This window comes from Xiphophorus hellerii, chromosome 22 (assembly GCF_003331165.1).
Source record: "Xiphophorus hellerii strain 12219 chromosome 22, Xiphophorus_hellerii-4.1, whole genome shotgun sequence".
NCBI lineage: Eukaryota > Metazoa > Chordata > Actinopteri > Cyprinodontiformes > Poeciliidae > Xiphophorus > Xiphophorus hellerii.
The window spans coordinates 2073691-2089646 of NC_045693.1; the positions used below are offsets into that span (position 1 = coordinate 2073691).

At 42.7% G+C, this 15956-nt stretch overlaps 1 protein-coding gene across 1 annotated transcript in view; it reads right to left on the reverse strand.

Annotated features, from left to right (window-relative positions):
- Positions 1–2218: 2218 nt before the first annotated feature.
- hectd2 (HECT domain containing 2) overlaps positions 2219–15956 on the reverse strand; it is a 39943-nt gene continuing 26205 nt past the window's right edge. The window contains exons 17-22 of the mRNA XM_032552598.1: positions 15843–15917; positions 13557–13644; positions 11110–11216; positions 8333–8448; positions 7933–8076; positions 2219–5374 (exon numbers count right to left, since the gene is read on the reverse strand). Of these exons, the coding sequence (XP_032408489.1) occupies positions 5254–5374; positions 7933–8076; positions 8333–8448; positions 11110–11216; positions 13557–13644; positions 15843–15917 (651 nt within the window). The 3' untranslated portion in view covers positions 2219–5253. The remainder of the gene's footprint in view (positions 5375–7932; positions 8077–8332; positions 8449–11109; positions 11217–13556; positions 13645–15842; positions 15918–15956) is intronic.

The window sequence follows — 15956 nt, forward strand, 5'->3', positions numbered from 1 at the left end:
GAAACTAACTTTTTGTTTATCACTTTTGCTAATTTTGAAAATGTTTAGCACATTCAGCATTCACTCAGTTAATTTATCTAATTGTTTTATAAACTTTCTGTTGAATAAAGTGGGAGAATGACTACATCTACTGTATATATTATCTCCAGCTGCAGATATTCCCAGAAACAGCAGAACGTCAAGTTTATCTGCAGTGAATGTGTTTAACCTTAAGAATGAGGTTCAATGATTAACCAAACTTCCAACTCTGACCCTGACTCTGACCCCAACTGTGACCCAGACTCTGACCCCCACTCTGACTTTGACCCCAACTGTGACCCAGACTCTGACCCCAACTCTGACTCTGACCCCGACTGTGACACAGACCCCGAATCTGACCCTGACTCTGACCCCAACTCTGACTCTGACCCCGACTGTGACACAGACCCCGAATCTGACCCCGTCTCTGACCCCGACTGATTCTGGCATTACAGATTCAGTTCTGTTTCTGTTCTGTTTCTGTTGTTTCTGTGTTTCTAGGTGAAATAAAGAGGAATAAATCAGAGGAACGATTCGGTCTGACTGGGAGAAACGAGAAGAAAATCAAACCACTCTGGAAATTTCCACAAATAGGTCAGAAAAAGTTATTTTTGAGAGAAGGCCATTCAATATGACGGCTGGATAAAAGAATGAAAGGCCTGTGGCTGAATGAAAGGCCTCTGTGTCGCTCAGCAGAGCCAGCCGGAGGCCTCTGGCTCAACACCCAGCAACTATTGTGTGATTATTTTAGAAAATGAATGGTCTGAAATCTGCCAAGTCAGCCTGTCTGCGCAATGATTGAAGGCATAATGGTGGCCTGTTGGTGGGTTAATGACTGACAAAGGGCTGCTAGCTGTGGCCTACATCTTTGGTTTGTTTAACCGGAGATAAGACCTGACCTGAACCGGACACCTACAGAGGATGTGGGGAGAAAAAGGAGAGCCTGAACACAAAACTTCAAGAACAAGAAGATTTCAGCAGAGACGTCCAACATACCAACATACTTCGACTTCCTTTGGTTAAACTCCGCAGGAATCTGGAACCTCCTTAAAAAATGTAGGAGGAAAAGCTCTAGATGAAACCTGATGTGACTCAGAGACATTTCTTAAAGATGTGAATGAATTGGACTAGGAGAAATGTGCTGAGCAGCAGAACCACACTGACTGGCACCTCAAGCTTTAAATTTACAATAAGATGTGATGCTTTAAAATGTATGTTTTAAAGTTTATATGTATTAAAATCAGTATATTAGTCATTCTTTAGTTTATCATTGTAACCAACCGACGTTTACTTCCATCTTGTTGCCCTTTGTGTTTCTGGATGGGGGATGACCTTGGGCTTTTTGTTTGTCTCTGATTCTGAAGCTGAGAATCGACTCCTGCCTTCGACCCGCCTCTCCGGCTGATTCTGTCTGCCTTTGGGAAACCAAACTTTCCCTGGACTGGATTTGTCTGTTTCATGGCTGTTCTCTGTCCTGAACCTGGCGATGCGGACCAGGACTCCCCTCGTTCCCTGTGACCCAGAGCGTCCACCATCTTGATACGATGAGGCCGGCCCCTCCATCCCACCGAGTTTCTGATGACATGAAATATGAACGCAGAGTCTGTCTAAGAGGCTACAGAACTGGGGTTATAGGTGGTAAATAAAACTTTGTAGTACATTTCAAGATAAAGATATAAAATACTTCAGTAACCAAAATAAACACAAAATGAATTTAAGCAAAAGCAGATTTAAAAAGACATGTTTAATGGAAGCCACTGATTTTGCTGACCTGAGAGTCGGAGGAAAAGGTTCCATCACTTCAACATCAGGGCCCTGATGGGGCCCGCATGGGGCCCCGGGGGGTGAAGGGATGTAAAACTGCTGAGATGTAAAGTGGACAATATGTTTGCTGCAAAGGAACAGAGTTACCAACCGGGTCACTGTTCAGAACCAGCAATACACAACAAGAAAGAGATCAAGAAATAAAAGCAACATTTATTAAAAATCTTGTGCCACCGTCCCCTTAATTAGTGTCCACTACTTTACTAAAGATTAAAAAATGCATCTGAAGGATGTAAATTAATTTCACCATTCAACCTTGTAATCGATTTTCTTATCAGCCTCAATGAGACTTTCAGAATAAAACGTCTGACTCGGTCTCTTTCCTGTATCTGACGTTTCACCACCGACTCAAACAAATGAAGACACGTTCAGCAGCCGCTTTTATCAGGAGGCGTGAGCCTTCGTTTGGGTTTATTGCAAATATCTGTGGAGTCACATCATTGTACTTTACACAGCAACAAAAGCCACAGCGGGTTTACAAACCGGGTCATGCACGGGTCAGCTGCTCCTCCTCCGATCCGTCCTCGTTTAATTTAAACGCCTGACCAGAGAAAATAATTACATCTCAACAAACCCGAGAACCAGTTTGAACTATTTTCAAACGGATCTTCTACCGGGTCTTCACTCCTCCACTGTATAGCCTGACACAGTTTGGTCCATTTGACGTGCAACAGAACCGAGTCAAAGTCAAACACATTTCTGAAACCAGCCTTTAACCAGCGGCCCGGTTCTGGGGTTCTGGCCCGGTCCGTCTCTAAGCAGAGCAGCTCCAGCCCCATCATTACATAACATAAAGGATCCATTGTTGGCTGAGTGAATGAGTGACCCAGATTACAGCCATGTAAATTTGGACGGTGCAGCCAGAGAAGTTTCTCCACCGTTGCCTGGATACGTCAGTTTGCTATTTGGGACTTTGGACCAGACAGTACCGTAGATTTAGAACCAACACTAAAAAAGACGGGTTTAGTGGTAGAATCAGCTGAACGTTCTGGGCTGCAGACGTGTGGAGAAGCATCTGAAGCTGCTTCTGGGGCTCTGAAGTGAAAACTGAATGTTGAGCGAGGATCTTTTCCAGACCACAGCCTGTCAGGGAGCCGCTGAACCAGAGACCCAGATTAGAGCCGGGCCAGTGGCAGGAACAGATCCACCACCACCGGTCACTGGAGTTCATCCTGCCGGACTCGACGCTTTCAGCCACCAGTGATAACCAGTGACTAGCGGATTTAACTAACCGCTAGTCATTAACTAATCATAACTCTATAAAATGAGATCAGTGGTGTGTGTTATTTGTTCTGATGTTTCACATCTAAACTTTAACACAGAAAGTAAACGTGTAGTTGTAGTTTGGGATTTTAGATCCAGTCGTTCAGTTACTGGACTAGAAGACGGTAAACTGGGAATCTTGTGTTGATCATTTCAATCAATCAGAGAATTTATTGAGTTTTATTAGAATAATTTTGGATTATTGGTTAATATCGTTATTGTGACTGATTTGAAGGCTGTCCAATATTTAGATGTGTCATCAAAGCTCAGGATTTTTTCAAGTTATGCATCCAATGTTGCATTTCAACTCCCAACTTTAATGTTTCCCATCAGAAACCAACGTCTACATCCAACATGGCCGCTTCACAGAGATAAACATAGTTTTAACTGGTTTTCTTTTTAATTCAATCTAATAAAATAATTAACATCCCTGATTTTCCAACCTGAAACTGGAAGACGAATCATTTCTAGATCCAAGGTTTTGATCTCCGAAGTAAACCGAACCCAACAAGGTGAAGCTTTATAGAAATGGGTCAGTAGGTTGGGTTGTCGGTAGAACTGGTCTGAGCATCAAGCAGAGAGATCAATAAGTGGAAGGTGTTACTGGGAAAGGTATGGATAAAGTGACATCGATCTGGAGGCGGTGCAGTTGGACCCGGACTGGACGTCCTGTAGTAATAATTTAAAAGCACCAAACACACAAACACAGCAGCCCGTCTGGAAGACGATTCCTCTACCAGCCGGTCTGCAGGCTCCTGAACGTCACACCGACAAAAAACACTGCAAAGCAACACTTCTGCTGCAGCCTCTGTTCAATCAAACTGGCCGCAATGTCACAGGAAACAAGCCACAAGCTACGTCTCATAATATACAAAAGCATTCTTCAGAGTAAAGCGTTCAGTCGTAACAGTGTGCTGCAAACAAAGCAAATAAAAAACATTTCTGGAAATCATAAAGTGTCAGACGTTAACACCGTTATGTCCAACAAGCTAGCTTACGTACATGAGCTTTACCTTCAGTTAAACCTCAACAGCTCGATTCTCCTGATTAATCCGTTTATAACCAACAGTGTGCGAATAAACAGGAGCAGAAAAAAATATTCTTGATTCAAATCAATACCTGAGAAACAATAAAATGGAGCCTCTGCTGTTAATGTTGCAGCAGAAATGGGAGCTTTTTGCAAAAAGCAAAACATGTTGCATGAAAACTCCAACTGGAAAACACGGTGACTCTAACATAAATAATAATTAGCCTTCCTGGATGGCGGCCATATTTAAATATATGGGATCAGGTGTGCAGATCATAAAATGAAAGTTTAGGAGTTTATTCAGATGATTTAGTTTAAGTTCATCATCTGGAACTGGAGGCATTTATACTTTATGCCAAAAAGGTTCTCAACTGTCTTTGTTTCTGTTCTGAAAAACTGATCACGGTTTGTAAATCAATAGATTTAGAATCAAAATAGTTGATTTCATGTTCAAATCCAGACTGGCAGCCATTACAGGAGGATGTTGTTCAGTTTAGTCTTCAGGCGTTTCTGTTTGCTTCCTGCAAAATCAATCCTGCCTGACGTTGGAGGCTCCACCGTTTTCACCCACTGATGACTGGACTTTTCTGACTTCAACAAGAACTCAGTGTGTTACAACATTAAAACGGGAATTTTTAACGTTATTTTCACTGATCAGAGACTAGTCAGACTTATATCCCAGATAACATCAACAATACTGTGCAAAAGTTTTATCAATAAAACAAAACTTTAAAGCTGCAAAAGGTTTTACCATCGGTCTAAAACAGGAACGGATAGTAAACGGCATCAGGTTTGTTCTCTTGTTCACTTGGCAGGCAGAGTTTCCCAGACTGAAGTCTGTTCAGCTCTGCAGTGAGGAAATAAACATTTAAACTGCGTAAAGCTTTTGCACAGTGTTGCAGATCAATTGGTTTGTGTTTATCGGGTTGTTAAAGCAGAACCAACAGAGCTGATGTGGAAATGAAGCGATTTGTTGAGCCATTGTTCAGCTGTTGGGTTAAAGCTCCGGTCTGATCTGCCTATCAGGAGACAATGGGACCTGCTCAGTTCCTGATCCACAGAGATCCACAGAGATCCACGCAGTGTGACAGTCTCTGTTGGTGTTCCTGTCTGCAGGCCCTTCACTCCAGGCCGAAGCCTTCGGCGTTGGAGATGGCGATGGTGAGTTTGTGTTTGAGCTCCTTCCGCGTTCGATACGAAGGCAAACAGATCTGGTTGAAGCAGGTGTGAGAGATGGGCAGCCTGAGGAGACAGAGAGGAAGTTCAACGTTAGCAAACATCAACGAGTTAGAGAGCTGCTCCTCTTTCAGCAGAATAAACTTTAACTCTTCTGCCTTCAGAACCACCAGGAACTTTTGCTTTATCTATAAAGTTGATAGAAACCAGATTCCAAATTCAGATTAAACCATGTCTGAGGAAGAGGAGGGTACGGCTCTTAGCATTAGCATTAATTCTGCTAATGCTAACACACTATATCAACATGGTATATAGTGGAAGCTAATGCTAAAACACTAAATCCAACCATTTATCATGACAGCATGATACATGGTGTAAGCGTTGTCCCCCAGCACACACCCCGTCCTCCATGTTGGGGTCCCTGCTCCCTCCTGACCTGGGAACGCCTCTGGGTCAGTTCCCTCTGAATCCGGCCCAGAACAAGCAGAACCTTAACCCGAGCTACTTTCACTCAGAGGTTTTCACGGGCCAGATAATCCAGAGGATCCGGAGGAACCTTAAGATGCAGATTAGGAGCTTAAGAGGAAAAACAGGAAAATCCAGCAAGACATGAAGGAGGCATTTTAATTAAGCTCAGCGGATTCATGGCAGCATATTCTGGCTACTGGGCTCACTCTGATTTTCTATAGCTCTGACACAAAGACCGGCAGTCTGTAAACATGACCCACACACACACCCACACACACAAACACACACGCTGGTTTAAGTGCTGTGGGAGCCGGTGAGAGCTAAGCTGGTAAATGTGTTGAGTTCATGAGAGTGCATGTATGGTTTTCACATTTGCCAGAGAAACGGAGCGTTCAGGTGGAAGAAGCAACTGCTGCTGCTCAGCAACCTGGGAAGGCTTATAACCAGGACCGGGACTTTAACGCTTTCATTTCCATTAATTATCCAGATAAATTTTATCACACTGAAATTTTTTATTGTATTTTTTTAAATTCCATATTATTCCCACATTACTGTTACACCAGAACCAGAATCACAAACTAAAACAATCACAAACTAAAACGGGGAAATTTTTATGACCAGCAAATTAAACATACTGATAAAAAGCAAGACGAAGAAGAAGAAAGAAGAATTTCTGCTTCAGGAACAAATAGGATTAAAAATAATAAATATGTTTGTTGCTGAGCTCATCTGTCTGTTTATTCAGTGATTTAGCAGTAAAAATGTTTTTGCATTGAAAATGATTTTTGCATTAGCAACAGCAACAACAACGGCAACAGCAACGGCAGCAGCAACAGCAGCAGCAGCAACAACAAGGGCAGCAGCAACAGCAACAGCAACAACAACGGCAGCAGCAACAGCAACAACAACAGCAGCAGCAGCAACAGCAACAGCAACAACAACAGAAACAGCAACAACAATGGCAGCAGCAGCAACAACAACAGCAGCAGCAACGGCAGCAGCAAAGCAACAGCAGCAGCAACAGCAGCAGCAACAGCAACAGCAGCAGCAACAGCAACGGCAGCAGCAACAGCAACGGCAGCAGCAACAGCAACAGCAGCAGCAACAGCAACGGCAGCAGCAACAGCAACAGCAGCAGCAGCAGCAACAGCAACAGCAGCAGCAACAGCAACGGCAGCAGCAACAGCAGCAGCAACAACAACAGCAGCAGCAACAGCAACAGCAGCAGCAACAGCAACAGCAGCAGCAACAGCAACGGCAGCAGCAACAGCAACAGCAGCAGCAACAGCAACGGCAGCAGCAACAGCACAGCAACAGCAACGGCAGCAGCAACAGCAACAGCAACGGCAGCAGCAGCAGCATGAGGGTGAGCGAGTTCACGACTTGAACTCGGTGAACATAGTTTTCTTTAGATCTGACACAATGGCCTCCATTCTGGGGTCACGTTATCTGGGAGCCCCTTGAGGGCCCAACCCATACGGGTGTGTGTGTGTGTGTGTGTGTGTGTAAGAGGATTCCTCCAGCAGCGTTATCTGTATATGTGCAGCTATAGGAACATGACCTGGGCCTGTTGTTTGACCATATAGAAGCCCAGCTGCTCATGTGTGTGTGAAAGGAGAGCTATTTGCCAGAGCAGCGTGGTTTCTCCCACCCACACACACACACACACCCACCCCCACACACCCACACACACACACACAGGGTGTTTCAGAGTCTAAGACACAGCTGAGATTAAAGCTGCTGGGCCCCCGACCATTCACTGAGCTTCAATGCTGTGGAAAGTTTGTCCATGGGAAAACATGCAGCCCAGCTGCCACATGACACCTCATAGTAAACAACCAGCTAAGCTACGAAGCTAAAAGCTATGAGGCTAAGACATGAAGAGAAGCTAACAGGTCACAATTTTAATAAATTAAAAGATGAGCTGAAGACGTTTGAGGTTGTTTTGTGTCTGAAGGGTTTAGTTTTTAATATCTTGTGTTGAAAGGTTTACATTCGTTATGGAGGAGCATGAAGGTTCTCTGGTTTTTGAAGTTTTATCCCATGGATTGATGAAGGGACACATTGATGGACATGTGGACACATTGATGGACACATTGATGGACATGTGGACACATTGATGGACAGATGGACGGTTGGATGTCCCATGAACCCACCAGTCTGCCGGAACGTCGATCTTACAGATCTTGAAGTTGAGGTCGGCCATTCCTCCGACGGGAACGCGGTCGCTGCCGGTGGCGAAGTGCAGCAGTTTCTTCTGCAGCTCCGGAGGGAACGCCAGAACCACGTCCCAGAAGAACCTGGAGGAGAACCAGCACACCCTGCTTACTGGGAGCACTGGGAACCAGGTTCTGGTCCTCAAAGTGCTGACTAAGCTCAGAGTCAGACAGGCTGCTCGGCGTTCTGACCCGTTTCAGCTCGTTTTCCTGTCTGAAACGAAGCGGGTCAGATTCTGGACGGCCCCACGTCTTACAGGGAGCCGAACAACTGAAACCAACAAATCATTTCAAAGGGAAAGGCCAGAGTCCGGTGGGTTCTGGTCCGGTCCAGGTTTACCTCACAGTGGCGTCCATCTTGCTGTAGCCTTCGTACTGCGCTGCTTTCTGCAGAGCGCTCATGTCCAGCTCCGGGCTGCCGCACACCAGCATCTCCACCTCCTCCGGCCGCAGCAGCTGGAGCAACAAACAGCACATATGAAAACATGAAGACATGAAAACATGAAAATGTTTCATCTGGGAGAGTTCCTCTAGTGGAGACAAAAACACCGACCATGTTCAGACATTTACACTCTTCCTGTAGAGACGAAGCTGCAGGTTTTAGGGCTGAAACGAAGGATTACTTTATTATTCTGATCATTAAATGATCAAATCTGATTTAAAATATCTCACATTTTAACCTTCTTATTTAATATTATAAATACACTAAAAGATACTAAACAATTTAATTCCTTTTTAAGTTATGGAATAATATTTACTGCCTAAAAGTCAACAACATTTCTATAGTGAACGTTTCCAGGATTCATCTGCAGCTAAAAAATATTTCTGCTGATTGTTTTGGATTAACTGGCTGATAACTGGATGTAAAAGCTGCTTAGTAGGAAAAGTTTTACAGAATCGGAACCAGGTGGAGATAAAACTGCCACTAGAGGAATTCTGGGTAAAACAGATTTTATATCTTAAATATCTTTTTATTATCTTAAATACAAATATGTTTATATATTGTTTACACCTTTGGTTTAATTGCTGCTCTGAGAATGTTGAACGGCCTTTTTTGATTAATTGATTAATTTTTGATTAAGAATTGCTTCATCGACAGGATTTGAACTTGCAACTCCACAGTGACAACAAGCTGCAACATTCGCCGCTGCCCTAAAATTCCCAGAAAGATCAAACTCAGTTCAGGTGTAGCAACCGCTTAGCAACCGCTTAGCAACGAGGAACAGGAAGTACGGCATCATCAGAGTCGCTCAACAGGAAGGGAGTGAAAACAACCGAGTCGTCAAACTGAAACTTCCTGTCATAAAGGCAGAATGATGAGAGAAAATGAGTCAGATGTGGATCAGAAGCACCAGATTACAGAGAATCAGGAAGAGGAAGATGCTGATGATGATGAGTTAATGAGTAAAGGCTGAAAACTCCGACACGCCCACCGACCTGCCTCATCACATCCTGGAGCCGCAGGACGTGACCGACAGCACGGAGGAGAAAAACTGAGCTGGAACCGGCAGAATCTGGGTCAGAGTACGGCAGAACTTTGGATAAAACTCATTTTTATTATTTTACATCAGATATGAGATTTTATGGTTCTTTAGTTTCAGATTTCTGCCTTGAAGTGTCTCTTTCTGAACATTTAATCTTAGTGTGGAAGAAGTTTGTCCTTGTCCGCTGCAGCCAAGGTCATGGGAAGTAGGTCTGGTTCCTCAGCGCCCCCCTATGGCCGCCAGAGGAAGTGCACATATAATAACTTAGCTGCTCTTGGATTCAATTTTCATTTGGAAAACTGGAGTCAGATCCTGGTTTTCAGTTGGCTGATACCTGAGAGCTTTACGTTAGAATAATTCCTACATAGAACTGAATAAAAATAATAAATATTACAGCCAAACATCACCAACTCCATTCAGCTTTAGCTACTGTGCTAAATTATTTCTATGCCCCTAAACCAGCGCTTCTCAATTCCAGTCCTCAGGCCCCCCTGCTGTGCATGTTTTAGATGTGCCTCTATTCCAGAACAGCTGATTCAAATGATTGCATGACCATCAAGTGCTGCAGAAACCTGTTGATCACCCATAGATTCAATCCAGGTGTGTAGCAGAAGGGAAACACCTAAAACATGCAGGGCAGGGGGGCCTGAGGACCGGAATTGAGAAACGCTGCCCTAAACCAATCAGTATTTTCTCCTAATTAGTTAGAATAAACACAAAGGTTAGTCATACTTTCAGTAAAAGCAAAAGATTATCAAGAAGTAATCATTAACACAATCTATAATCTATAACGTATATCCACACACTAAGAAAAGAATGGAAAGATCTCCAGCTGCCCTGCTGAAACTTTCTGTCTCTGAGTTTTTCTGACCCACATTCTGCCTCTCACTGTGTCCACTGCAGACAAGCAGAAATATGGTGATGCTGGTGACCTTTAACCCTGAACTACAAACAGAGTCTGACAACAAACTCTAATCATCAGCAGTTCAGTTGACCAATAAAATAATTTATTTCCTGTGTTGCTGCACAGGAAGTGATCAGCTCTGACAGGAAGAAGACAGTTCTTCAGTTTAACAGTGAAACGACGAGAAACAGACTAATGTCACCAGGATGAGACTGAGGCCATTAAATTAGACGTTTGACTCACTTCCTGTTCTTTACCGTTAAGGTTGCTATATTTAAGGTTTGAGACGATAATTAGAAAACATCTTTACATCAGATAAAATAATTTGGAAAACCACCAGAAAGCTTCTAATTGCTACTGCGATTCCCACAATCCTCTGCTGCATCACTGTCACATGACCAACCTGCTTCGATACCAACGTTACTGCTGCTGTTTACATACACTGAATAAAAAGACACAACACTGAGTGAAGTTAAATCAAACTTTTCTTGTTTACACTTATTAGAATTACCAAAATTATTTCTATTTGTTAAATGCCAGAAAACTTGGCGAGAAATTTTTTGTAATTCAAGAAATGACGATTCAGCAGATTAATTACAAAAAAAAGGATATTCAGGCCTCAATTAGCATATAAAGACTGTTGGAATTAATTATGATAATAATTTAATATTTAATAGTCATGATGTGTGTACACACACACACACACACACACACGCCCTCTGAACTCACCATGAGAGCGTCGGAGGCGCACACGCTGTGGAAGCCGTGGTAGAAGGCAGCAAACTGTTTGTAAATGGATTTATTCAGCAGGAAGTCGATGTAGAGCTGGACGTACTCTGTGGAAAGAGAGCGGAGGGATTTTCATTATTCCATTACCAGGTTCCACCTTCAACCCTGCAGCAGCCGCTTCTCTGGGCGACGCTGGCAGAAAGTTACATCTGAGCACTAACAAGAGCCGCTGGATGGAAAATGAGTTCATGGTTCTGAACAATAGAGGCTTTGACAGCAGCCAGGTCCGTGTTTCTGCCAGTGAGAAGAAACGGAGAGCTGGACGTAAAACATGAAGATGTAACTCATATTTCTAACCCAGTTTAAACCAGAGAACCTTTCTTTATTACTGTGTGTAAAAAAAAGAAATATCTCAGCAATATTTAACAAATCGCCAGGTTTGAAGCTGCAGACCTGGTGGACCTTTGAGAAGGTTCTGGTCTCTGTTGAGTAAAATCATCAAACCCTAGAGACAGACTGCATGTCATCAGAAAGATATGCTAACAGCTACATTATTGTGTTATATGCAGAAAGGTGAGGCTTTCCTTCTAACATAAAGTGTCCTGATCACTCAGGTGACTGGAGGAATGGGAGAGCTTAAGTTGGCACTGGAGTAACAGTACCGGTCAGAACCAGACCAGAAACTGCAAAGTCTAAGAATCTGCCAGAACCTTTGTGCTTTGATTTACAGTTTGTGTCACTAGAGCTCATTCCCAATTCAGTGAATTACAGACAGACTGGCCTTGCCACGTTGTAGTTTTAAATCACTTTGTAGGGTGTAGGTTTGATAGGTCTCTAGACAATTACCACTTCCTGCTCCTCGTTGGATAAATCAATAACTTATGCACTTTAAATTTCACATTTTAAGATCCTAAGTTTAAATTTGGAGCACCAGTTTTTAGGATCTGAAGTTTCTGGAAACAGACTGAAGCATGGCTGCGGTCCAGTGATCCAGGGCTTCCCTTCCTTCCTGACAGAGGAACTGAAGTGACTCCTGAGTGTGTTTTCATCTTAATCCTCTGTAGGCGGTTTGCCATCCTTGTTGTCGCCATGGTGATAAGCTGCAATGGCGTGTTGTGCGCTCTCTTCTTCACCCCTCATGCGCTTGTTGTTTTGGATGATTGACTCCGCCTCCACACACATGCATTCTGCATTTCCGTCTCTTATTCTCAGGAATGAATATTTACAGAATGCCAGAAATAAAACTTAGGACGGGGACGGCACAAAATGGATTTTTCGCTTGAAAACATAAAGTGTCTAACATTTCAACATTCCTGAAAGTCCCAAACACTGGAAATAGTCACCAGTCCTCATGAAATGCTAATGCTAACTTTGCTAGCATTAGCAAAGTTAGCATTCTGTATTAAGGCAGAAATTTAAATATGTGCTCATTTACCAAATGGTAGCAATAGCATTAGAATGGTAAGAATAATCTGAAAAGTCTGGTGAGTAACTGGTAGCATTTTTCATACCAATCTAGAATATGTAACTCTAGGTCTAGTTGTTAGCATGACAACATTCACGTGTTAGCAGTTTGATGTTAGCATCCTCCTTTTAGCAGTTTCAGTAGACATTTTCCCAGTGAAGTGATCTCTGAAATCCTTGAGCTGCAGCTCAGGACAAACCCACCTTCAGTAGGTAGAATGTTTGAACTTGAGCATTATCTGAAAATCCCAAACGTTAGCTGACAACATCAGCACTAGCTTGCTAACATTAGCATTAATGTTGTAATGATAAATCTGGTATTGAGCTCACAGGGACCAATAAATAAATCACTGAAATCATTGTGTTAAGCATTTTTAATGAGCCTGAAATTCCCAATCATTAGCTGCGGACAATAGCATGCTAACATCACCAGTATTGGTTAACATTTTCCCAATGACCTCACAAATATAGTTCAGATTAAACCAATGGGTAGCTTACAATGTCAGAAATGTTGGAAGTTAGTTTGTTTTCTTTAAGTTTCATTAAGTTTTGAGGCTCAAAGTTTAGATTAAGATCTTAGCATTAGCATTGTAATTTTAGTGCTAATATAACCAGTTGGTTCAGACTGCAGGACATAGTAGTTTATTTTAGCTCATGTGGTAAGCTAATTCTGTAAGCTACTTTAACCTTACCAACCAATGGCTATTAAAACCCATATTTAGAAGTTCGAACACATATACATTTCTGACCCATTACTTGGAAACGGTGAACAAATACATCATAAACTCCTCAAACAAAGTAGAGGATTCTGGAAGCTGAATTCATAGACTAATCTAATTAGAAACCATATTTACATTCAGTTTAAATAAATGCATCTTCAGTGGAATTAGTTTATTAAAGGTTAAATACTCTGTTGGATCCAGAGGTAAACTGGTGGTTTGTGTTATTTACAGCTGAACTGTTCTGGTTTTGCTCGGACTCACCCTTCCTGTTCTGCTTGGTGACGGAAATTTTGTCTCCTCCGGGTTTCAGGTTGTAGGATTTGACAACGCCCATCTCCTCTTGGAACACCTGCAAGCAATAAAAACTGTTCAGTTTGACCAAATAACTGAATCCATATCGATTTAATCAGCTTGATCAACTTTGTTTAACTTAATTTATGATAGCAGCGTTCAGACCGTTTAGAGATGACCTTGTAACCCTTCCCAGATTGATGGGCATTGCTGAGGTTTTTTCATTTTGATGTTCTTCTAACAGACTAAAAAATCTAAATCTAAGATCTTAATGTTATATAACCAGAATATTATATAGTGAAGTAAGGTAAAGATTTCCATCAGAGCAACAGAAGCGCTGGCTCACACTCTCCTGTCTGGTTTCCTGAGCTCTTTTTGCAGGTGAGTTTCTGACTGAAGAGGATTTAACACCATGTTGACCTCACATGTCGGCAAGAATCCAGGAGGTCATCAAGGTTCATCCGGGTTACAGAAACATACAGCAATTTTCATTATGTTTACTTAAGGATCTGAAAAGCTCTGAGGCACATCGGACCATTTCCTAAGTTTTTATTCTTCATTTTCTGTCTCTGTATTTGGTTTGGTGTTCAGATAAATAACAGAAATAAACTTTGGCTGAAGTTTTATTCTGATCCGAGTCCAGCTCTGGCAGAACTTGGATTACAAAATGTTTCAAATTTGAAACGATACAACTTTTCCACAGTTCCACATTTATGTCACTAAATTGGAAAATGAATAAGCTTTATTTGCGTTCTGTGGATCAGGATTGTGTTTTTGCTGTGGGATCTGGATTTAAAAAGTTAGCTTAGGTTATTAAGTTTTGAGAAGAAGTGAAATGAGTTTAAACACTGACATAAATGGAAAAGGCAGACCCACGTCAGACTCTGAGTTCTGCAGGTCGGTGCCACAGTGGTGCGACTGTTAGCAGCCGTCCATCACACTGGGGGCTAAAATAACACCTCAGCTCAGGGCTTCACATATTCTGTCTTCCCACATGTGCTCCATATTTATCCCCACTGCAGCATCAGTGACTCCATTATATGTGACGCTGCTCAGTAGCAGGTCTTGTTCTTAATGCTTGCTGCTGTCGTGATTTAGAGGAGCTCTGCAGTGCGGCTGCGACCCAGTGGGATTCAGACGCAGACTTGAAACCGTGCGGCGGGAAACCAAACAAAACCTGGCTGAGGTCAGGTGTATTTCAGTGATTTTACCTGCACAGGTAGGGATGGATGTGGTTGGACGCTGGGGGGGGGGGTCACTGCAGATCAGGAGGTAAAAGGATCATACTGTCCCAGTTTAGACCCGGTAGAACCAAAATCTAAACCTTTGTCAAACTAAATGAAATCATCGTGTAGAGGAAATATTGATCAGGGGGGTTGATTTTTCTGGATGAGTTGCTAATGCCACTGTGAAGTTTATAAAATGCTTCACATCAGTAAGGCTGTTTTTCCTCCTGATAGTCCGTTAGACCCGGTCCAATTGGGGCCAGAACTTCAACATCTGCTCCACCTAAAGCTGTGGTTCTCTGAGTCAAACCAACCTGTTCCCCTCCTGGCCTGTGGGGGCGCTGCACCAAGAACCACTGAAGAAAATGACACAAAAACCTCTGAAGACCCTGAGAGCAACTTCCTGTTTCACCAGATGGAAACAAGATGGAGGCGTCAGATTTTAGTGGTTGGAGGATTTCTCTTTATCTTTGGCTAAAGACCAGGAGACATTTCTGCTGCTAGCGCTAGGCTAACACATTTGTTTTGGTTGCATTTACCCAGAATGCCCTGTGTGATAGTCCACTTCCTGCTTTTTGGAGCAGTCTCTGGTCCGATTGTCGTTCACATATGCATTCAAACCAAACCAGAGCTCTGTCTAAATGTGACCGTCCTCCAGAGATCCCCTACCAGATTAAAGTCTGGACTCAGTCTGGTAAAACGACTTTATCACATCCAGTCAGGCGAAACATGCTGGTCAAATTAAAAGATTACTTTGAATCTAAATCTGCCAGCTGTATGAATAGTCTTGGGCTTTAACTGTAACACAACTTTCCATTGATACTTTCTTATTCATACTTGTGACATGAGCGAGTTTCTAGTATCACAGCTTTTAAAAGTCAGTTTAATTTTTGCATTACTGAGAAGTTGAGTCATATTTAGTAATCCTTTCCAGTTTTACTAAAAACAGAAGTGATTCAATTTAAGTCAAGTCTTTGTCATTTTGGGTGTTTTTTCCAGCTCGATATTAGAAGCTTTAATGGCTGTTCACCTGGAAGGTGAGGTAGAAATCCTCCTCCACGTTTCCCTCGTAGCTCAGCAGCTCCGCCAACCCGTGAGCCAGATCCTGCAGACACACGGATGGAAACTCCTCATTTCGCGAGTC